The sequence below is a fragment of the Podarcis filfolensis genome, assembly GCF_964270895.1.
Source record: "Podarcis filfolensis genome assembly, chromosome: 4".
In the NCBI taxonomy this organism is placed as follows: Eukaryota; Metazoa; Chordata; class Lepidosauria; order Squamata; family Lacertidae; genus Podarcis; species Podarcis filfolensis.
The window spans coordinates 54,041,915-54,066,143 of NC_139607.1; the positions used below are offsets into that span (position 1 = coordinate 54,041,915).

The 24,229-nt window shown below is 39.2% G+C and overlaps 1 protein-coding gene across 6 annotated transcripts in view; it reads left to right on the top strand.

Annotated features, from left to right (window-relative positions):
* Window positions 1–24,229, top strand: part of GRIK1 (glutamate ionotropic receptor kainate type subunit 1) — a 150,880-nt gene that overhangs the window by 83,094 nt on the left and 43,557 nt on the right. For all 6 annotated transcript variants that reach the window (XM_083611276.1, XM_083611279.1, XM_083611277.1 and 3 more), the window contains exons 2-7: window positions 333–500; window positions 4,217–4,474; window positions 7,671–7,852; window positions 12,910–12,963; window positions 14,538–14,711; window positions 16,837–16,980. In XM_083611276.1, the coding sequence (XP_083467402.1) occupies window positions 333–500; window positions 4,217–4,474; window positions 7,671–7,852; window positions 12,910–12,963; window positions 14,538–14,711; window positions 16,837–16,980 (980 nt within the window). The remainder of the gene's footprint in view (window positions 1–332; window positions 501–4,216; window positions 4,475–7,670; window positions 7,853–12,909; window positions 12,964–14,537; window positions 14,712–16,836; window positions 16,981–24,229) is intronic.

A 24,229-nucleotide genomic window follows, 5' to 3' on the forward strand; every position in this document is an offset into this window, starting at 1 on the left:
TACCCTGTGGTTGATTGAAATCAAAATTTACTTCTTCATTTATTTCAAACAATTTATATACCATTTGATTGTTTTTTTAAAAAAACCTCAAACTGGTTTACCTTCTCATTATCCTCTTGTGTTGACCAACTGATGGTCAAGCCACCAGCTGAATACCAATATACCAAGGTGCTACAAGAAATAAAATTACTCTCTCCACCGATTTTTTCTCTATTCCTTGTTCTGAAATGGACATTCCTTATTTTCATTTAGATTGGTGTTGTATGTAATGACATGCTAAGACAAGCTAAAACATGACTAAAGCTTATTTTTTTATCTCTTTATTTTCACAGGCGGGATATTTGAAACTGTGGAAAATGAACCTGTCAACGTGGAAGAGTTAGCTTTCAAATTTGCAGTCACCAACATTAACAGAAACAGAACACTGATGCCTAATACCACATTAACCTATGACATCCAGAGAATAAACCTTTTTGATAGTTTTGAAGCTTCAAGACGAGGTAACTTCTAAGTGACTCTCAAATGTTGTGCCCACACTGCCTCTAAAAATTTCTGTCTTTCCTTGTAGTCAGTTTATTGCAGCTAAATTTAGCTAATAAATGTCAAATAGGTTGGGTTTTTTTCAGTATAATCTGTGACAACACACCCAAGCCAGCATATTTCTTCAACCACAATCTAGGCCTTTACTGCATAATTATCTGAAACAATCTAATTCTTTGTTTTGTATAAGATTTGAAATGGCTGTAATTGCTTGCGATATTTAAATATCTAGAGAGCCATGCTGAGCTGATCTTCTTTGCTAATATTTAGCTCTGTGATAGTAATAGTATGCGACAGAAAATCAAACATTTTCTCTCTTCCCTGCTTATAAATGAGCAGCCTTTCTACAGTATGGGACATGTAGTATTTCAGTATTTAATCTTCAAGCATTTGTAAAGGGTTGTGTGTATTGATGTGCACCACAGACATACTATCAATATTTTGAGAGAGCAGACTATCCTTGCATTTGTTTTGCCTGTGTCTCCGAGTGTGAATTTTTGTAAAATATTTTTAATTAAGCCCTGACCATATAGGAGTATTGACAAAATGCCCCTAGACCACAGTCTACTTGAATCACAAAAGTCTACTTCAATCAAGTCAGCCTGTAATGGTATAACCTTGAAAGCAGAAAGCTTTTCTAAACAATAACCTTTTAAATTAAAAATTGATAGAGGAAAGCCCCACAGAATGTTAAAATGGAACATTTGTATCTGCATTTTTGAGCATTTATTTATTTATTCAAAACTTATCCTACTCTTCTGAATAAAAATTCTTCCAAGGTAACATGCATGGTAAAAAAGCAATACATCAATTGTAACAGAATAAATAGTTGTCTGCCCCACTGAAACTTCTAAGGAACAATTAAAATAAAAAGTTATTTAAAACATGGTTAAAGAAAATAGAAGTAAAAGATCCCTTAGCTGAATAAAATTTCCTGCCTAAAAGCTACCTTAATCAGGTTTATGAAAATATTGCCGGAAATCACTGTTGGATTTCAAGGTTGTAATAAGTTTATGTGAGTAGCAGCAGCATGGTAGACGGTTTCATAAACTTATTTGCTAGTAAACCTATTTGATTCTCAGAAACTGAAGTCCGTTATGTAGTGAATACATTTGCAGAGCGCATTCTGAATCCTTTCTTAGTAATTCATGACTCTGATGCCACATGTGGTTCCATCAGAAAATGTACAGGTCTTTATTTCAAAGGACCATGAGATAAATTACCATTTATATGATATATGTCAAGAAGGCCTCTAAGAGGTGAATGACTAGTTGTGCCTAAGAAAAATCAACAGTCCCAAGTGGGCTTTTTGATGAGGCAGGACTTCTGGTCTGCATGTAGATTAGATGGTGTCAGACATGCCTTGTTTCTTCAGAGAAAGATAAATGGATTAAATGCTTGCTTGTCTGGCATCCTGAGGAACAATTTAATAAATTGCTCAAAAAATTCTAATCCCTGTGGAATAAAGTATGAATACTTCATGATCAAACAGTCGTATCCCACATCCCTTATTACCTTGTCTCTCCTCTTCCACCTGCCTTTACCTTCTCTAAATTTAGTGAACTCTTCGTGTGGAGACCTCACTTTTGCAAATTATATTGTGGAAGGTAGCACATGTAAACCGAGGCCACTAAACAAATAATAACAACAACAATAATAAAAGTTTGAAACATAACATAATGGGGCTAAGGTCATACCATCAATTTCTCTGACAACTTCTCCATAGTAGATGATAATCAACCCTGTTTGCTTTCACCTCTTAGTTAGATTCTCATTGTTGGCTAGTTGCCTGAGGTGATAAAATCCATATTACTACATTGGTAAGCTGAGAATAAGGGTTGACTTGATGCAAGTAGATGAAGGACATATCCAGGTTGAAATGCAGTCATCGTTTACTGCCATTCAAGCCACTTCAGGTAGCTTTATATAGATGTGATAATTGTGATTAGAGTTGCAGTTGAGTGCATGGTGACACACACATGCACATAGTCTTTTACTAGATGCTACATAGGACATTTTTCTGTCTCAGCCAAAACCGCAAATGGAGCTACCCCAGGCAGAGTCAAGATGTGTAGTCTTGAAGGCTGACCAAGTTATTTTGGTACCTGATGAAGAAAATCCCCAAAGCACCTCTCCTTTGGCTAAGCATACAACAATAAAGCATGACATCCCAACTGCCTCTTCCAATTTCTAATGGCAAGGCTGGCTGTGCAAAGTTCTTCACTGTTTGACTGTAGAACCGTTCAGAACATCTGCTTTGGTCCCAGTTTCAAAGCCAGAACACGCTCATAGCTTTCAGAAAAGGACACTTTTGGGATGGTTTCATTTTCATTGGTCGGATGGCTCTTAAGTGATCTTCTTACTACCTTTAAAATAAAGCAGTGGGCAAACAGCACCTTTCCGCCAAATGTAACCCTCAGTCTAATTTCATGTGGCTCTCAGCCTAATTTCAAAAGCAATTTGCAAGTGACCCATTCAGGCCTCTTGCAAGAGTGGTCTGTCCCTTCTGCAGCAGCAGAGGAATAGAGAATTAGAGAGAAAAGGGGTGATGCGCCCACTTTGGCTCTGACTCTGCACACCGCTTCCTTGGATGCTCAGTGGTAGAGTATTCATCAGCAATACCTTTAAGTGTCTTAATGCAATCCAGTGGTGTCCAAACTTTTTACAAAGAGGGTCAGATTTGATGAAGTAAAGGGCCGTGAGGGCCAACCAAAGGAGCTTTCTTTAGGATTGAAGTTGTTGAGGTTTTTACCCCAGGAGGTAAACTGCCACAGGGGCCGGATTAAACTGACCATTTGGCCATTTGAAATCAGCATATAGATATTTAAAGGAATTTTAAATATCAGTAAGAAATTTCTCTGATTTGTTGCTCAATATATTATAATTTATCATGAAAGAAGCAAATTTAAGCATGAATCATACATGCTAGTTCAAGGATATTAAAATGACTCCAGTCTTTCTTATAAAATAATTTGCATTTTATCAGGGACTCGGACGAGATCAACATGTAAAATGTTATTTTGATTTCACATTACTAGAATTCTTGCTTTTAAAAAATGATTCAATGCATGATAAATATTAGTATAATGTGCAAATCTCTAGTTCCATCTTTGGTTTCCTCAAAGGTCCACATAAAATGAGTACATCTCACAACATAAAGTGTCACCATGAATAATAGTACCCTTTATCCTCTATGAGTGTTTGCCTTGAAATTAACAAACTATAACACCCTTGGATAGCAATTTGTCAGGTAGCTTGGAAATCCTTGCTGTGCCTATTGCAATGAAATGTATCTATGGTCACTGTGCCATGCATCATAATTCATAAGACTTTCATTGGGTGAATACATTACTAGAACAGCTCAGGGCTCCTGAATGTCTCACAATCGTGACTGAGGGATTTGAAGTCAGCCCTATTTAAAAGTAATGAAGTGAAACCCTTGCATTATTTTTATTTGAAGTTCTTGGGGTTTTGTAATAGGCTGTATCCCATCTGTGTAGTTGAAAACAGTGATGATATAAAATTTTGATGAGCTGGCCCTTGCTCCCCCCACCCCAATTTTGAACTCATTTCCCCCCAAATTCAGCAATTCCACCTATTCAGTTAGACAAAAGAGCAAAAGAGTAAAATGGTCCTACAGCATAATTGGTCTTTTCATTATCCCTCTCTCATACAGCATGTGATCAGCTTGCTCTTGGGGTAGCTGCCCTCTTTGGACCATCTCACAGCTCATCAGTCAGTGCGGTACAATCTATCTGCAATGCACTTGAAGTTCCACATATACAGACCCGATGGAAACATCCTACAGTGGATAACAAAGATTCCTTTTACATCAACCTCTACCCAGACTATGCAGCCATCAGCAGAGCAGTATTGGATTTGGTGCTATATTACAACTGGAAGATAATAACTGTAGTATACGAAGACAGTACAGGTAGGCATCACAACACTTTTTAAAACACACTGTTGTTTATTATTATTTATCAACTTTATATCAAAAAAGATACTGAAAGAGAATGTATATATTTTCTCTATTTTTCCTTTGTGGAATATTTTCTTGCCACTGCACATGAATGCAAGTATATATATAGATGGCCACGTGCTTTCTGAACATCAATTGTGGATCAGACATTTTCCTTAATCAATTCCATTTCCTTAAAACTCACCGGTAGCTATTATGCGGACTTTTGCTGCCACAGGACAGTATATGACAAAGGGATCATTTTGAGCCAAAGAGTTCTTATCAGTAAACGGAAATTACACCTGAAATTATTGTGCCTGAAGCCCCATTTTTCTCTGTTAATGTAACTTGTGTCACAGTGGCTGAACCGGGTTCTTTGCTGCTTAATACAGCTGAGCTGTGGATTTACAGCCAGCTTCCCTCTGCTAGCTCATCAACTGTATAAAAAGTCCTTTCAGAAAGCCTGTGAACCTGAATGTTGCAGTTTGAGGCCTCCCTTTTAGCAGCCAAACTATGCTTTGTATTGTGCTACTACAATTTCCACTTGAATAATCATAATGGTTCATATTCTGTATTGGTTTGTGGATGCTTAAAAACTGAAAGGAGAGAATCAGTCTACCAAGGAAAAAAGTCAATTTTCCTCATGCAATGCGAGGCCTTGAGCTAAAGCCAATAGCTCGCAGCATAGCAATCACCACTTCACATCAGAGGAAATAGGGTGATACTTTATGCTGCTTTATACTTCAGCTTGCATTCTATTAGTGCACTTCTAATGCCAGAGATGCTAAGTAGGTTTGCACAGGAAGTAAATCAAATGTGCTGGCAGGCTGATGATTCATTTTCAAAATTACCATTTGTCAAAAGGGCTTTTAGGCGATTCCTGCTTTAATTCAATATCTTTTTCTAAACAGCCCCATTATCCTTTGGCTTCATTGGAGAACATCATAAGGGTGTGTTTATGTGTATGAATGAGTAAACAAATTTTGTACATAACTGGACAGAGGGTGCAATATGCTAAAGAAACTCTTGAATGTCTTTTTTTAAAGCAGAGGATTATTTACCTATTGACCTCAACAGACAGCAACCTAGTGAATTTTAAATATTTTAGCCTGATCCTCCACCCATATTTGGATATAAACAGATTTGGAATATATTTGTAAGCACCCTTTCTAGGAAGTATGTCTGAATCAAGTTGGGCTTACTTTTGAATAATTATAGGATTGACTCAAGTCAATGGAATCCAGCATCCTGCACCCCCACCCCGTTGATTTCTGCATTACAGGACAGTGACTGTTTTTGTCAACCATGGCCAAATTATTCAACTCAGGACAGGTTGCAAGATAGCTCTATTTTCAAGAGAGGTGAAGGCTTAGGAAACTGGCAGGTGTGTTCTGTCTGCTGACCTTCAGGGCTCTGGATAGTGATACCCTAGGCATCCCTTTGCTATTCAGTTCTACACTTATTGCTACTTGTTGATTTGGTTAGAGATAAAGATATGCAAATAAAGGGAGAATTTCCAGGTTTGGTGCAAGCACTCTTAGTGAGAGAACCCCAGCAGAGATTTAAAATCACAAAATATGCAGCAAAGTAAAGTGTAGGTTGTTAGACCTTTAAAATATCCTCTTCTAAGCTGCTTCCTAAATTACCCTCTTCCCTTAGCATAGAAAGAGACCACACATTTGTTAAGTTAAAAAAAGGTTTATTTACAAACTCTTCAAAGGTCAGATTCATGTGCTTTCACATAAAGCAGTTAGAAAACACAAGCAATAAAAAGTAGGTTATAAAAGGTGGCTGTTTCTAAATTATTTGTATAGAAACATAAAGGAGACTTGCTTAAGCCGCACAGCTAAGCTGGAGCAACCATCTTAGAACTCCTTACTGGTAAGGGTCACATGGTGGAATAGGAAGGGCAAAGGCTAGATAACCCTTATTCCCAAGTTGAGAAGAGTGACCTAACTAAGCCTGGCAGGACAGCTTAATTAGAGCATGTTGGTTATATATGACTGATTATTCCACACTACTCAGTATCCATTTGTTTCAATGGGTTTTCTAGAATGGATATTTTTGCAACCACTTCTGTTTCTATGCCCTCTTGTTTCTCCCTTAGGCCCAGCTAGCAACAGCCACTGCACTCCTACACCAGCTACTCTAGTTTTGGGCACATGGCTAACTTTGTGGGGGAGGGGGTTGCCTCTCCCCAATTCCTCCTGGTTCCATTTTTGTCTGAGTCTTGAAGTTGGCCACCATGGTCACATGTCTCCCATCTGAACAATGCTTTAAATGGCTTTTTGAAGTTTGTCGGTCTTCTCTGGAGTGTCCAGTAACTCCAGCAAACACAGCTGGGCTGATAAACTACATGGAGCAAAGAGAATCATTTTATAGCCCTCCAACAATGTAACAGAGAAGTTTAAAGCTGGGAAAGACAAGAAGTTAAAATCAAACAGATATTCCACTCCACCATTTCACAATGCTGACTCAAGGAAACAGAAAACAGACAGAGAACACAACCCTCCCCAGTTTCCATTTGACCATTCATGGAGGTGAGGGTGCAAATTAAATGTTGGCTGAAATATCAGACCAGCATTCATCTCAACACCTTGCTAAACTCGACCTGTAATTTGGATTCCTGACTGGTTCTCTTACCACATAGAAGTTGACCACAAAATGCTTGCATAGTGCCAAGAGTCACAGCAATCCACTTTCACTAAACATGTGATCCACAAACAGAAGGGCAGGCCTTTCATCGCACTTTCTTTATTATTTCATTGCTTACTGATCTTTAATATAAATTAAACGCTAGGTTTTCAGAGTGTGACTTGTTTAATATTAAAGGATATTGTGATCTGAGGCTCAGAGAAAGAGGCCCTGTGCTCTTTTGGGAGGAGGGTGTGGTATAATTTTAATAAGTAAACAATTATGTGCCAATAAGTTTCTAAATAGATTTTCAGGGTGTATTTTTTTCCTGGGTGAAGGTGCCCATAAAGCAAAAAGAAACTCCTTAAGCTTCACCAGTGAAAGATCTGATAAATGATATGCTAACACATTAAGCTTTTATATGGAGTAAATTTGAAATATATTGCGGAATGGTGAAATTAAATGTTGAGTCTAAATGACAGTGAAGATTCATTGCACAGAGCAGCTATTTGAATGATTGGGTGTCATTTTCCAGGTCTAATTCGCCTGCAAGAACTCATCAAAGCCCCTTCTAGATACAACATTAAAATCAAAATCCGGCAGTTGCCCTCTGGGAATAAAGATGCCCGGCCTTTACTCAAGGAGATGAAGAAGGGCAAAGAGTTCTATGTGATATTTGATTGCTCACATGAAACAGCAGCAGAAATCCTTAAACAGGTAAGAAGGAAGAAAATGCTCATTTGTTTCTATCAAAGTTATCATGCCATCTGCTTTTCAGCTTCTGGGAAGCAATACAACCGCATTCAGGTGGATTAGATTTTGACTCATTATCACTGTGTTGAGCAGCTATTTTTCAACAGTGGGATTCTCTTTGAGCCTCTTTTGGACAAGCAAAACCTATGTGAACATCTCTCAAAAGCCGATTTAAAGGCTATGAACATGTGGAAGATTTCAAAGGTTACCTACCCTGTGCCTGGAGAGGCTCTTGCAGCTTTTAATGATGTCCTGTACGTGCGTAGCAGTCAGAACCAGCACCTGAGGGTAAGCTCTCTAAACTGAGAGTTTCCTTAGCTTTCCCATATAGTAGTTCTGGGTTAGGATCCCAACCAAGAAAATCAGGCTTTAAGCTCTTTAGTGCCTGATCTGCTATTGTGCTGAGATGCATCCTGCAGGAATAGCACGCATGGTAGGCTGAAGTGCAAATGTGTATACCTGACTATGTGTATGTGCAATTATGTTGCAGTCACCAGAGTTTAGGAACAGGAACTTCCCTCCTAAAATTTATAAGCCCAGCACAGTGCACTTGTTGGTGCACTGTTGATGGGCACTGCCAATCACCCCCCCCCCATATTTTATTCAAGTTGGCACCCCTGCCCACCAGGATCCTGTGATAATGTGATTATTCGAGGAAGAATGAATGGTTGGGCCTTCTATGAGTAGAATGCGCAGAATTCCTGCTCAAATTAAGATTAGCATAGCCTACATATGTGTGAATTGATGCTTTTGAATTATGGTGCTGGAGGAGACTCTTGAGAGTCCCATGGACTGCAAGAAGATCCAACCTATCCATTCTTAAGGAAATCAGCCCTGAGTGCTCACTGGAAGGACAGATCGTGAAGCTGAGGCTCCAGTACTTTGGCCACCTCATGAGAAGAGAAGACTCCCTGGAAAAGACCCTGATGTTGGGAAAGATTGAGGGCACAAGGAGAAGGGGACGACAGAGGACAAGATGGTTGGACAGTGTTCTTGAAGCTACTAACATGAGCTTGACCAAACTGCGGGAAGCAGTGGAAGACAGGTCACAAAGAGTCGGACACAACTAAACAACACCACATACGTGTGAGGCCTTGGATTGGCATTTCATGCCCAAACACATCTCTTTGTCTGCTGCCTGTGTGCATGCATACCACTTGTTCATGCATAGGCTCTATACACAGTTATGAGCTCTTCAAAGAGCTGGAGTATATTAGAGGCAGACTTTTGCAACAAAATTGAGATAGAAACCCCATATCTGGATAGACATCCAAATATTGGAGTTTTACACAATTGTGGAATGCAGATAATTAGAGGTTTCTTGTACATGAAAACTGTAAAAAGTTTTCTAAGAAATTATTCCCACTGTGCTCAACAGGGCTTACCTCTTTGAAATTTGTGTAGGATTGCAGCATTACAGTTTCACATAAGTATATTCTTTCAACAAACCCTGGTCCACTATTCTTTCTTCAAGGGTGTCTTTTTATCACGACATGAAAATTCTTCTCCCTGTCACATATAATAATTTATAATAATTTATTATTTCTACCCCAGCCACTCTGGGCGGCTTTCAACAGAACATTAGAAACAGAATAAAATTCAAACATTAAAAACTTCCCTAAGCAGGGCTGCCTTCAGATGTCTTCTAAAAGACAGTTGTTTATTTCCTTGACATCGGATGAGAGGGTGTTCCACAGGGTGGGCGCCACTACTGAGAAGGCCCACAGAGGTAATATCTTCCTTTCATCAATTCACAGTGAGACTTCTGATGTATCTTTGATACCACCTTTCTTCTGCCTCAAAAGTTGTGGGGGATCTCATGTATGGCATAGCCTTCATAAAGGGTAGAGTCACGAGAACTATTACCACAGGGATAGGCAACCTAAGGCCCAATCGCCTTCTCAGTCTGGCCTGCAGACAGTCCAGGAATCAGCGTGTTTTTACATGAGTAGAATGTGTCCATTTATTTAAAATGCATCTCTGGGTTATTTGTGGGGCATAGGAATTTGTTCATTTTTTTTTTCTTCAAAATATAGTCTGGCCCACCACATGGTCTGAGGGATGGTAGACCGGCCCACGGCTGAAAAAGGTTGCTGATCCCCGTTTAGCATCACCTGAGCTCAGCAAATCCCATTTCCACCTTAAACCCACCCACTTCTGCTTCCCAGTATCAGGCAGTTTCTGCCAGGATAGAGAGTACTGAAGCCCTATTTGGGTGATGAAGATCACGCAATAACAAAGCAGAGTTGGATTAGATGAATCAAGTATAGATTAGAACCTGTGCTTATCTGGAGAATCAACTCTATGGAGTTTATTCTTTGTTTAGGGTTTAGTGTTCATGAGGGAGACCACTGCTGTATCTTTCTGGGAAGTTGTCAGAGCTGGGGGAAACCCGAGAAGCTTTTTGATCATAGGTGATTATGTAAGAAAGAAATAGAACAAAAAAATAGGTAAGAAGCTGATGTCCCAGTGAGGCAATGAGAAATCTGGAGAGTAGCTGGGTTGCCCAGAGTTGGAATATTAGAAAGGTTAATAACAGTATTCCTCCCTCCTCTAGTATTATGGAAACACAACATGTCAGATTGATCATTTATTTATTTATTTGCAAATACTGGCCAGTTTAAATTTTCCTTCATGGCAAGTGCACAACAAAAGCAAAATCTCAAACCACCTCCTCCCACCACTGCTTTCTCTCCTCAGGATATTATTTCTTTCTTCACCTGAGAAAGTTTAATTTTCTATTCAGTTTTTCTAGTCAAGGGCTAATATGGCCACTTCTGTCTGATGTGACATATTGTGACCAAAGAATAACTACCCTTGTCATATTCAAACAGCAAGGAAAAGCAGTAAGTAATTATAAGTATAGCTGCTTGAATTTTCCCCAAGGGTAAACTGCAGAGAGAGAATTCCATTTTCAGTATGATTATAGCCTGGAAATCTGAAGCCTTTATATGTCATACAGCAGGATATTATGGATGGTCGTTTTGTGTGTGTGTGTGTGGTTTTTTTAGCTGAGGGAGAGATGATATTTTTCTTGAATCCTATCTGTAATGGAGATATGATTTCATATTATTAAGTAAAGCCCCAGACAACATTGAATTCGTATCTAATACTTCTTTGATGGAGTTTGTAACCTCTATGATCTGGAGAAAATTGGCTGGTGGTATCTATACCAACAGATATCACCAAGCTGTTCAGTCAACAGATCTTATAACTCTGCTCAGTCTGTGATATTTTTAAATTCTTTGAACCAAAAAATTCTACGGAAAGAATTTACTAGTGATGAAAACTGAACCATCTAAGCATGCTAAGCTTGTGTCTTTTGATCTGAGTTTCAAAGTTAGTGGGAGTCAGACACCTGCATTTTCCAGTTAATTTATCAGCCTCAAGACTTTTATTCTGTATTCTGCTGACAACTTTTCTGGATTTGGAGGAAAGGCATTAAAAGGGGGGTTGAAGGAAGCCTGCCAGAGAGAATGGAAGGCTGCAGAGGTTAGTAATCATCTTTGACCTGAGAGAAGAGGTGGTGGCATGTACTGCAAAGCCATCCACTTTCTTGAGGTTCTAGCTTGCTAGCTGTGCTGTTGAGTCAGGATGTGGCTATGTGTGTGTGACCACTAAAGGTGTTATTTTCATTCTCTGGGAAAGTTGTACCTCCCACAGAGAGTTTCCTTTAAGTTACATAGATCTGAAACATATTAAGCCTTGAAAGCTATGCCTAATCATTCTTTTAGCTTTTTTGTGCCTCCTTCGAGCAATCAATTCTCCATAGGCATTCACCATTTAAAGAACAATTTCTTTGGCTACTCTGTCAAATTTATTGCTGTACATTTACACTAAAAGCTTGTGCGCAGAAGGAGGCCACCCCAGGATAGCAATATGAGTTCATACTATACGGGGAGCACTTGAATACAACAGCAGCTGTTATCTGCTACTCTGTAGCTTGGAACTGACTCTGTTTCACAAATCAAGCATTATCACCTTGATGAAGCTTGTTTCTACCATACTCTTCCCACTCCCCGAGTAGAGACAAGGACATTATAAGCTGCTTCCAAGTCTTGGCTTCCTCAGGTGTAATGGAGCAGTTACCACTGTGGTGGTGTTGTTGGTGTTGATATTCTCATTCTAAATCAGAATATTACGATATTCATAATCACAATTTGGTAAGACTTTGACTGGCTAGTGCATCGTCTGAAGGCATATGACGCCTCCATCTTGTAGCTAAGCATGGCTGGGGGCCTGGGGCTGATCAGTGTCTAGAGCAGGTTCAACCTCAGCCCTCCAGCTGTTTTGAGACTGCAGTTCCCATCATCCCTGACCACTGGTCCTGCTAGCTAGGGATCATGGGATTTGTAGGCCAAAAACATCTGGAGAGCTGAGGTCATGGAAGCCTGGTCTAGAGGGAGGGCCCTTTGGGAAGCCCCGTGCATGCTGCCTTGAGTTCCATGATCGAACAAATATGCTCAATAAAAATGACAATACATGAAAGTGTTTTGCTGTTGTTGAAGGGGTGGGGAGGTACTGGTTCATCCAGTGTTCCAGAGTATGTGTGCCTGCTTTCCCCATAGCTCTCCCCTCAGAAGGAGAATTGGGGGCTATGGACAGGGAGTAGAACCTTACAGTGGGAAAGCAGCAACATGTGTTAAAAACCAAGCATACCACTATTCCTTCATTCACTAGTGCTGATTTCTATGCTGCTAATTATGTACAAACCAGAAACCTACCCACACAAATGTACCAAATATATTTTATCTGTCAATTCTCCACCTCACTTTCCCATTTCCATTTTTTAAACTAGCATACAGGTAAGGAAAGTAAGATAAGGCACAATCTAGATATGAGGCTATTATCCCTCAGCACCACATACAGCACCGTGCTATTCTGTAGATCTGCAAAAGCAATATAAGCCCTGCAGTCACCTGCCATACAAATATGCTCATAATTTCTCGTGTAGATTGCTTATTATTTGTGTTGTGCTTCTCTCTCTGGCTTATCTCCTTCCCAATCTGCTTTCTCAACAGATCCTCTCCATGGGAATGATGACTGAATACTATCACTACTTTTTTACAACCCTGGTAAGACATTTTGATAAATTTGTATCCATTACAGCAGTAGTAGCTAAAGACCTTCATCCCCTATGATCTGTGTGTCAACCATTATAGATGAAAAGTGCTTCTTAACTGTATTACTGTTGATAGCAAAGCCATCTTGCAATAGGGGTGGCCTAGTATATCTGTCACACTCACCAAACCTATTTCCACCCCACTCTCATTTCTCTGTGCTGCATAGGGGAAAATAGAATTGTATGCCTGTGAATCCATACTTCAAAACCATATCTAAGGAATTGGGGAGGGGGAATGGAGAGAACCAAATCTAGACTATTCAAAATTAGGTCATCTTATTTAACTCATTACAGTGCTTCTCTATGTTAGTGGAAATGTTAATGTGCTAGAGTCATGCTACCCCATCCTAGTATTGCTATGTGATGAAGGCTAGGCAAAAATATTCCTAAATAAAAAATACTTAAGGTGACACATTTTTAGCTGTGTTCTACAAGGCATAGGAGGTATATAGAAAGGAAACTAATTTGTCATCCCTTGTGAGACACTTTGTTGTTGCTTAAAGCCAATTAAACACATTTTAGCTCATGAAACCTTTCCTTCCATAGGAAAGACTAGCAAGCTTTTGCTTTGTATCCTATAATTTAAAGAAGCAATTGCGGTATTGTAAACATTGTGAAGTTTTAATAGTGTGACTGAAATCCCGCCAGAGATTGACAATGTTTCTTCACAAGACTGTTGATATCAGCATCAACAATACTTTTCCTTGAAACAAATCCTGACAAGTGTCTCACACTTTTTGGGGGGTCCATGACATTGCTTATGAAATGTGTCACAAAAATCATATCACTTAAGGCCTCCATTATATCCCTGCTTTGCAAACTTCTAATGCACACAGAACTACTTCTTCACCAGCTTGAAACATATATCAGACACAGTGACTGCATGTTACCAAAGCTGGCAAGGCAGCAGAAATATGGTGCTCATAAGTACTAAAACTGTGTTGTTCATCACACTGCTGTAATCTTTTTTCATTCTCAGGGCTGGAAAGTTTTCTTAACATTGACCAGCCAATTTTTCAAGCTTTTCTTTCTTTTCTTTTCATTTGTAATAGCTGTAACATTATTACTGGGATAATATAAATCAATACCAGGTACTGCACTGAAACTTGCTTATAAAATAATGTTGTGAGCATCTAATGTTTTATGTTCCAACAAATCAAACATGAGATATGTTATAAATCCTACTGTGCTCAAAGTTATTCAGATTTTATAATGAATGTCATTTCTGGTGACCTTGGAGTCTGGTGAGCTTAAAGTCAAGGTGGGGAAAATAAATCCTACTCAGATCAAAGCTATTCTGATTTTATAATGAATGCCATTTTTGGTGAGCTTGGGATCAAGGAAAAACAGTACAAGGCTAGGAAAAAAACAATTCCTTGGTTCATGAGCCATGGCTTTGAAACCCATTGCTACTCTAGGTTGGCACTACTAGGCTACTGGCTTGACTCAATATATAGGATGGTTCCTTTTATCATTAATACAATCTATTCCTTTATTTTCCCCCAAAATGAAACCTTGATGATTTAGGATTTGTTTGCACTAGACCTGGAACCCTACAGATACAGCGGAGTCAATATGACTGGATTTCGCTTACTCAACATTGACAATCCACAAGTGTCATCAGTTATTGAGAAGTGGTCAATGGAACGGCTACAGGCACCACCCAAGCCAGAGACAGGTCTCCTAGATGGCATGATGACTGTAAGTGAAAGAGCACTGTCCACTATATCCACAATGTCCATTTTCTGTCCACAATGTTGGAAGAAAATGGTGTCTGCTCTGTGGTCTTTCAGCTGCTTGATGAAGACTTTTTTTATTTTAATGTCTGTTGAAAACCTGTTAAAAATGTTTTCTGGTGTTGCTTAAAAGATTTGCTATACTGCTTTTCATCTCTTCTGCTGGAGGTTTTATGCTGTGGTGGTGGTGGTGATTTATTTCAGGTTTATAGTTGTCTTTTAGAGTACAATCCTATGCATGTATACTCAGAATAAGCCCCACTAAATACATGAGGCTTACTCAAAGGCACGTGTGTGTATAGAACTGGAGCCTTAGGATTGTTAATAAATCATAGAAATGTAGAGTTGGAAGGGACCCTGAAGATCATCTAGTCCAACCCAATAAATAATAAGTTTGTGCCTTTGACTGTTGGAAATTTCAGCAGGTGTAGCTCTTCCTCATGTACAGTGACAAGCTACATCTATTGCCAACCCTTCTGTGCAGGATGACTCTGCTCGCATGTCAACTCAGTGTGCAACAGCTGTGAAAAAGGCAAACTCAATGCCTCAATGCCTCAATCATTAGGAAAGGGACTGAAAATAAAACTGCCAATATCATAAAGCTGTTACACAAATGTATTGTATAAGCACAGTCGGAATGCTGTGTACAGTTCTGGTCGCTTCACCTCCAAAAGGATATTGTAGAGCTGGAAAAGGTTCAGAAAAGGGCAATCAAAATGATCAAGGAGATGGAGCAGCTCCACTATGAGGAAAGGTTACACAACATTTGGGGTTTCTTAGTTTAGGGGGGAAATGAGTAAGAAGGCGCATGACAGATAAGATTATAAAGTGAAGAAAGTAAATCCTCTCTTATAATATTAGAGCCCATTGTTGTCCAGTGAAGTACAATACTAGAATACTCAAACAGGCAAAAGGAAGTATTTCCACAAAGAGTGCATAGTTAAAATACAGGCAACTCTCAACTTACGCTGGGATTATGTTTCAGGGATTCCCTGTAAAGCCAAAACCGTATATAGTTAAAAACACATAGGTTTTAATGGCAGGTGGGATTGCTAAAGTCTTTTTTCCCCAGATGACTGCCCCCTTTTTATTTTTCATTTTTTAAATTGTCAGGCGTGTGCAACTAAATGTGCACAAGTTAAATGTGTGTAAGTTGCTAGTTACCTGTATTGTATTCGCTCCCACTGGATGTAGTGATGACCACCAACCTGGATGGCATTAAAAGAGGATTGAACCAATTGATGGAGGATAAAGCCATAATAACTTAGGTTTTACATCCACTTGCAGAGGCAGTGTGCCTCTGAATAACTGTTTCTAGGAGCCGAAAGTGGGGAGAGTGCTGTTGCACTCAGGCCTTGCTTGCAGGCTTCCCAAAAACATATGGTTGGCCACTATGAGAACAGGAGTAGATGAGCCTTCGGTCTGATCCAGGAGGGGTCATCTTAGGTTTTTATGATGGTTATGATAAGTAAACAATTTAAAAGTGGCTCCCATTTGTAGTTTGTGGTTAAAGCCGGGTCCTAGATCTGAAAGATTACATGGGAAGCACTGCTCACAATAAGTTAAGACTTTAAATTTATTCTCAAACAAAGCTATTGATTTTATGTCAATCCTAATTTGTGCGCCAACAATGATCACAGATCTGTACTATATTAAGACCCGTTAGTAAATTCAGATCACATTTGATTGCTAAACTATCTAGTATTTATAAGTAGTGTAAGTAGGTCAATGAAGCATAGAATTAATCTATTAATTTCCCAAAAGATTTGCAGTGTGTGAAGTTTTATAATAAATAATAATATGTCTCATTAAATAGATGAGTCTAACTCTATCCATTGGTCTTATAGACTCAACAAACCTCTGTCGTTTAAATGTATAATTGCTCACTAAGGGCCTGATCCAAAGAAGTTTTGCTGGTCCAGAAAACAAATGTCTAAAATTAGACATTACTCTTACATAATCACAGATAACTAATGAGAGTACTACAAGCCTTAGACACAGGGCTCATATTTTGGAATGAATGAAGGGGAAATCAGGGGATGGGACTGAACATGTTGTCTTAAAGGTGTTTTCTATTTTCCCACATACAGACAGAAGCAGCTCTGGTGTATGATGCGGTTTACATGGTTGCAGTGGCTTCCCAGCGTGCCTCCCAAATGACTGTCAGCTCCCTGCAATGTCACAGACATAAGCCGTGGCGTTTTGGACCCAGATTTATGAACCTGATAAAAGAGGTAAGCATGGACCATTTGCTGGAATTCAGAATAGCCTTTTTCTCTATTGCTGTTTAATACACTAGAAATTCTCTCTACCACACAATGCTTGGTGTCATTTCTAGTGCTTAGCTAACAGCAGAATATTCACATATCCTCTTTACTGAAGGAAATTCCTGGTACAGTATTTAAAACTTCAGCCTACAATCTGGTACAAAGCAAACCTGACATAACTTTTGAAGGGCCATTAAAAGCAAAGATCACCCCTGCCCTCTGCATTTGAACTATTAGTTTAAGGTTTCTAGTGAACTTTCCACTGGGAGTTTGGAGGTGATTTCCATTTTTGTAAGCCTGTATCAGCATACAGAGCTTGGGGAAACCAAAATATAATCATTTTCAGTTAAAATGTTTGATGCTAGCACCAAAGAACATAAATATTGAAATGTGAGTATCAAAGTTGTCTCTTTTTAAACATCAGTTCCTAGAAGTTAATTTGTGTGATATTTTGATTATTTCAAGCATACAATTTCTATACAATAATAGACTTAGACAACTGTATATTCAGATCTAATGAGTACTGTGCTTTGTTGAAACAAGCCAACTTCAAACAATGGCTTATGAAGCTTCAGAGTAATTTCATGTCAGCATGTGCTCACAACACTAAATTATGGTTAACTGTAATTCCAAGTGAAAGCTTTCATTCTCCTGTTCTCTTTTGTGAGTCCAATCTCTCTTATGCTTATTCCTGTCACAAGAAACAGTAGCTGGTTGTGATGTCCAAACAGAGCTAATGCCTGAATTTCTACACATTTTTCTGTTTTTAGAAACTCAGCTAATCCTACTCCATATACAAATACAGTATATGTTTCACAACATCTATTCAGTCATCTTAACCCAGATTTACACTCCAAACCCAATTCCTCACTAGTCTTCCACATTAATTTCCCACAGTATCTAGCATATCAATAATAATGAGGTTGTGGAAAAGTTTATCAAAACATTTGTGAAACATTTCCAACCAGACTGTGTCATTGCTTAAGCAGTTTTCATTGAATGCCTTAATTATGTTATGCCCCAAAGCAACACAGCTTCTCAGTAAATGCAGTTCATGGTCTGATATGTGACTTTATTGTACAATTCACATTTATTGTGTACAGCTTGATTCTGCATGGCACATGAGATCTGACCTAATTACTGGTAGTTTCACAGATAATTTATTTTATGGTCTATAAAACATTAACTCAAAAGGCTCAAGCTTCTTATCTTTTGAAGTGTGATTTTTTTGTACTTAGCAAAAGAGAAAAATGACAATCACCATGATGGATTGAGAACTGCAGCACACCACTATGCTGCGCTATTTCCACAGCAGTAATTGCTTTCAAACTGTAGGGTGTAATAGATAATGCCAGAGCTTATCTATGCCTTCCTATTTTTGCTGCAGTGTGTACATATGTATTTATTTATTAAGAGGATTTATGTCTCACTACTTCAGGCAACCGCCTCTCAGAGCAACTAATGAAGTTCTTAAAACAATAACAATCCAAGCAACAAATCCCTTTAAAGAGCAACTAGATCAGCAGGGAAACTTGCAATCTGAGAAAATTAGACATAAAGCCCAAATATCTAAAAGTAAGAAGAATAAAATTATACTGTATAGTGCATATGTGTGAACACTGAGCCATTCTGAAACCTTTGGAAAGGTAGCATAAGAGCCAGCTACACATTATGTGGGAGATCTCTGATTCAGTTTCAGTGTATTTCTTAAAAGACAAAACTGCAATGCATTTGTAGGGGACTGAGAATTTCTTAAGAGCTAATAGAAAAGAGGTGTTAAGTCCTTTTCTTCTGTGCCCCTTTCCCTGTCAGACCTGCAAACATACTTAGCTGCTCCTTGCGCAGCAATCAGCATTTGGGAGGATAAATATTGATCAGGAAATCACAGCATCTGCTACTCTGAAGAAACTTTTAAATTGCCCCAACCCCAAGCTTTTCTACTCAGGTTTAATTAGACAGCTATATCAGTAGGAGCTGTATGCCCACGAACAGTATTAGATCCCCTCCTTTGAAATTCTCCTATCAAAGGAGTTTTAGTTTTATCTGACTGCTGAGTTTCACAAAAGGAAGGATCTCCACAATAACCACAAAATAAAAAATAAAATAATTGCCAAGGAATCTAGAATGACTATATTTGCCATTTAGCAACTAATTTCTATATATTAGAAAAGAAGATTGCTGATTTACTTTTTTTCCTCCTCGCTTTTGCTAAGTAAAAGGTACAGGACAGGGAGTAACAGTGGAGGCAGCACCAGTCTTACCTAGAACTTATAGCCCTGCAGTACTAGACATTTTAAAGTAGACTTTATTGAATTGTCTGCCTGTCCCTTGATTTTGAAAAATGGCTGTGCTTTAGATGCAACATCTTACCATGCACTTTAAACAACAAATGTCCTGTAATATCCAAGAGTGTACAAAATGGTAAATATTGCAACAGAAATACCATTAATGTTGCTTTACACAAACCCTGGATATTATGTATGAGTATAGGGAACATTAAGCTTTTGCTGGAGAAATATAAGCTTGCTGGAACCCTTTGGATATTCCTGCTGATTTAAGGTAACCTAACTAGAGTTCACAAGCCAGGTTTTGTGTGGGCAGATATTATATACAGTACATTGCCTAGGATCAGCATTCAGTTACAATCAGACGGGGAGACTAAATCCTTTCCAGAAGTTCCTGTTCCTGTGACCTAATGTCATTTGATATCTAAATGATACTCTAATCCTTCGCCCCCTCATGAAACAGTTTGCAAACAAATCTATATTCCCCGCCAGACAAAGAGGGAAACAGGTCATTCTCTTGCAAAATAAAATTTATCTTTTTCTTCAGGACAACTAAAATCAGTTCGGAGGAATTAAATTTAATTCCGCAGACAGCTGCCTTGCTATTTAACTCTCTGTCTCCAGGGATGGCTAACCTGTGATTCTTTTAATGAAGATAACCTATGAGCCCCAGCCAGCATGACCAATAGTTATAGATTATGGGAGTTGTATTCCAGCTACACCTGAAGGACCAAAGGTTAACCAGGCCTGATTTATAGGGAGAAAAGCTATTTAAAAAACCCAAAGCAGAAGAGCACCACCACCAGGCTCCATGTGCAAGGAAATGAGATAAATGCAAAATATACACGCCCCTCATAAGTAAAGTATTGAGGATATACTAAAGATTCCCGTTAGCAGCAAACATAGAAGGGACTGTAGCTATTTGTCCAACTATAAACCCTTTGTGAAAACTAGCTAAAGGAGAAATAATCATAAATAAACAGTAGATGAACAAAAGGAGCCAGAGGCTCCACAGTCCCCTTGAGCTTTCTCTGAATATATTTGTTACTTTTTCCCAATATATATGACATTTTTGCATTTCTCCAACTCCAAAAACCCTACAATTATGACGTGGAATAAATATGGATTTAACATTGCAATTATACAGTACAATAGATATGGATTTAACTCAAAATAAAAACTTAATTTGTAAAAGTTAACATTTGATGATGATTTGAACAATTTTCACAGCATGGTGATTACAGAAAAATAACAGGCAGGTTTGCATGAGGATTGTTAGTAGAACTCAATAAACCTATGAGAGCTTTATAATTTGATAAGAAATATTAGCATGAAAAATATGTTAAATTATGCCTTGAAGTGCATATTCTAGTTGGTAAAATGTGCAATGACTTATGTAGTCATTATAGTAATTATACAGTAAGCAGACGAAGAATAATAGAAAGCCAAAGAAGGGAGAAATCCAAAGCTAGCTGTTTATTATTGTGCAGTGTGCTAAACTAAATGAAAAAAGGAAACTGCATATTGGAAAAGAAACTACAGTCAAGGCCTGAAAGGCACATCCACACTTCTATAATTTTTATACTAGCTTACCGTATTTTTCGCCCTAAAGGACACACTTTTTCCCCTCCAAAAATGAAGGGGAAATGTGTGTGCGTCCTATGGGGCGAATGCAGGCTTTCGCTGAAGCCTGGAGAGCGAGAGCGATCGGTGCGCACTGACCCCTCTCCCTCTCCAGGCTTCAGGAAGCTATCCGCAAGCCTTGGGAGCCCGGGGGAGTTCCCCCCGGGCTCCCTCGGCTTGCGCAGAGCTGCCTGCACCCCGAAGCCCGGGCGCGCTGAGCAGTCGCGCCGGGGCTTCGGGTAGCTGTGCGCAAGCCGCGGGAGGGCTCCCCCGGCTTGCGCAGAGCTGCCTCTTATCCCGAAGCCCCGGCGCGCTGAGCAGTCGCGCCGGGGGTTCAGGTAGCTCTCCGCAAGGCGCGGGAGCCCGGCGCCGGGCTCCCGCGACTTCCAAGAGTTGCCTGCACGCTGAAGCCTGCGCGCGCTGATCTCAGCGCGCCCAGGCTTGGAGCAACTCTCCGCAAGGCGAGGGAGCCCAGCGCTGGGCTCCCGCGGCTTGAGGAGAGTTGCCTGTTCTGGGGGTTGGGGTCGGGGGAAGCTCGGGCTTCCCCCGCCCCAACCCCGTGCCTAGGGGGAAAATAATTTTTTTCCCCTTTATTTCCCCCCAAAAAAACTAGGTGCACCTTATGGGACAGTGCGTCCCATAGGGCGAAAAATACGGTAATTGTTGTGCCTTCCCCAAAGAATCCTGGGAACTGAAGTTTGATTATAGCGCTGAGATTTCTCAAGAAGCACACACAGAACTTCAGTTTCCAGAATGTCTTGAGGAAATGAAATGACTATTAGTTGCACTATACATATCCATTGAAACTTAAAAGTCTTAAATACAACTACACTAACACATACACATGAGTTGTGAATCGGGCTATGAATCTGGCTCAGGGAATTAGATAACTTTCCAGGGTCATACTTCCAAGGAAGAAAGGTGACTTTGTGGCTCACAGATCAGATCAGTGACTCACAGAATTGCGGTCCTTGAGGAATGTTGAGAGATATGGTTAATGGGAATGAAGACATTTTATACTCTACACACTAAACATTCTTAAATGTAGACTTTAATTGAGCTTCACATGCCAAATTTATTGACTGCTGCTAACACAGTAGGGATTATATTGTGGAAAAACTCTCAGCTGCCATCTGTCCAGGAATGGCTGTTAAAAATGTCTGGAACTAAGTGAAATGGATAAGTTGGTGGAAGGTATTCATAGGAGATCTTATTATTTGTATTGCTTTATTTATTATTGTTTACTGGAAAAGTAACTATGGATAAATGCTGGATATTTTGTTTTTGTAGTAATAGCTGATATTGTAACTGCAACAGTATAATAAAAAATCAAAATATGAAGAGGTGGGGAAATGCCAATTCAATCTGTCCAGATTTTCCATGACTCCTATGAATTCAATTGAATGAACTCCCCGCCCCCACCTTAACACTAGATCATCCAGTTGTTTGCTCACGCATAGTCTTTATGTTCTCTTCAGATAAATGTATGGCTGTTTTCCAATTGCTTTTCACCAATATGCGGCCCAGCCCATCTGGCAAAGATTGCATTGGGGTGGTTCAATGTGTAGCTTTTCAGAGGTATTCATCTCTCACTTCCTCCCTAATTACAGCTCATTGACTAATACCTGATGATAATAATAAGTTTAACTAATAGAAATGGAAAATGAAAGGGTAGTTGCATTAAGAGATGGATTCTACAGGGCATAAACTAGACATCCTTCAGGAGACATATACTATTGATAGTGGAGGTGAAAGAAGGTATAGAGGAAGGATAAAACAAAAGGCAAGTGGAAGAAAAAAAGGAATGGAGGAGGGAGAAGTAGAAAGAACTGGAACTAGGAAGCCAGAGAGTGTTTGGAAACATAGATACCTATTTATATTTCGTACTGGTTTGGAACTTATTATTTTGAATAAAGAAAAAATTTGAAAGGTTCAGCATGTTCTTTAACATATCACTTTTTTAAAAAAACATAATCTAAAAAAGTAATGTTTAAAATTTAATTCAAACCAGTGAAGTATGATATGGATAAGTGTGGTTTGCCTTAGAAGCCAGCCTCACATTCTAGCATATAGGACTGAGCTTAGGGTTTAAAGGACATAAAACTAAATGCAAAGAGCCAGGTGTATATACCATAGTTCTGGTAAAGTGGTTACAGTATTGGATTAAGATTGGAGAGCTCCAGTTCAAAATTTCCACATGCAGCTTGGGTGGCCTTGGACCTGTCCCTCACTCAGTCAAACTCTAACGGTTGTTGCAATGATAAAATGTGTGGTGGTGGTGGTGAGATCTTGTATACCACACCAAGCTCTTTGCAGTATGGGCAGAAGAAAGTACAAAAGACTTTTGGGTCAGACTGAGCTGCATCTAGAGTAGCTCAGTGTGGGAAAGTTTCCCTAGAATGGCCAACTACTCTAATTGGGTACAGTCACAGCTAAAAACTTCTGACTGATCTGATGGCTACTGTTGGCTAGAAACCATGGTGTAATATTGATTCTCAATGATGCATGACTAATAAATTTAGGGAAAGTGAAACAATGATCTCAATCAATGGTACAATGATAGAGTTTTTCAGGGAAAATTGCATTTGCTTGAATTTAAGATCGATACACATTCATATTCAATCTGTTTTTATTAAGGTTAATAACCTCATTTAAAAATATAGATTCCAGATATTATTGCGGTGACAATTTATCTTTCAAATACTGCACCTATAGATGAATTATGCTTATTGAGACAATTTTGACCACTGAAAGTTAGCATCTCCAGCACAATTTGTTAGTTATATTATAAATTAATGCTTCACTTGCATGCATATGTGGTGCCACTTTGTGCATGCATAACCTTGGTTCAATAATCTGTGATAGCTAGCTTATCAACTAGGGTGGCAATAATGGAAAGACCTAAATCCAAGTTTATGGTGCCTTTTCCATACCAAGCATGTTAACAATCATCTGAGCAACATTTTCCACGCACAGGGTCTGAAGGTGGATCAGACCACTCTTTTGCAGGGACTAAAACTGCCTTCTGCTGATGCAACTGTCATTGGCAGCTATTAATTAATGCCTGTTTCTGACAAAAGGTAGCTACAGGCATGTCCAAGCACTCGATCGCAATCTACTGGTAGATCTCGGGCATCCTACAGGCTATCCTCCCCCCCAAAAACTCGACAACTCTCAGCAATGACAATGGGTAGATCACTGCCAGTTTTTTTAGTAGATCACAGTCTCTTGGGAGTTGGAAGTGCCTGTCCTACACCATCTATCTGTCCATACTGAAATAGACCATGGAAAGGATGCTCCCCATATGA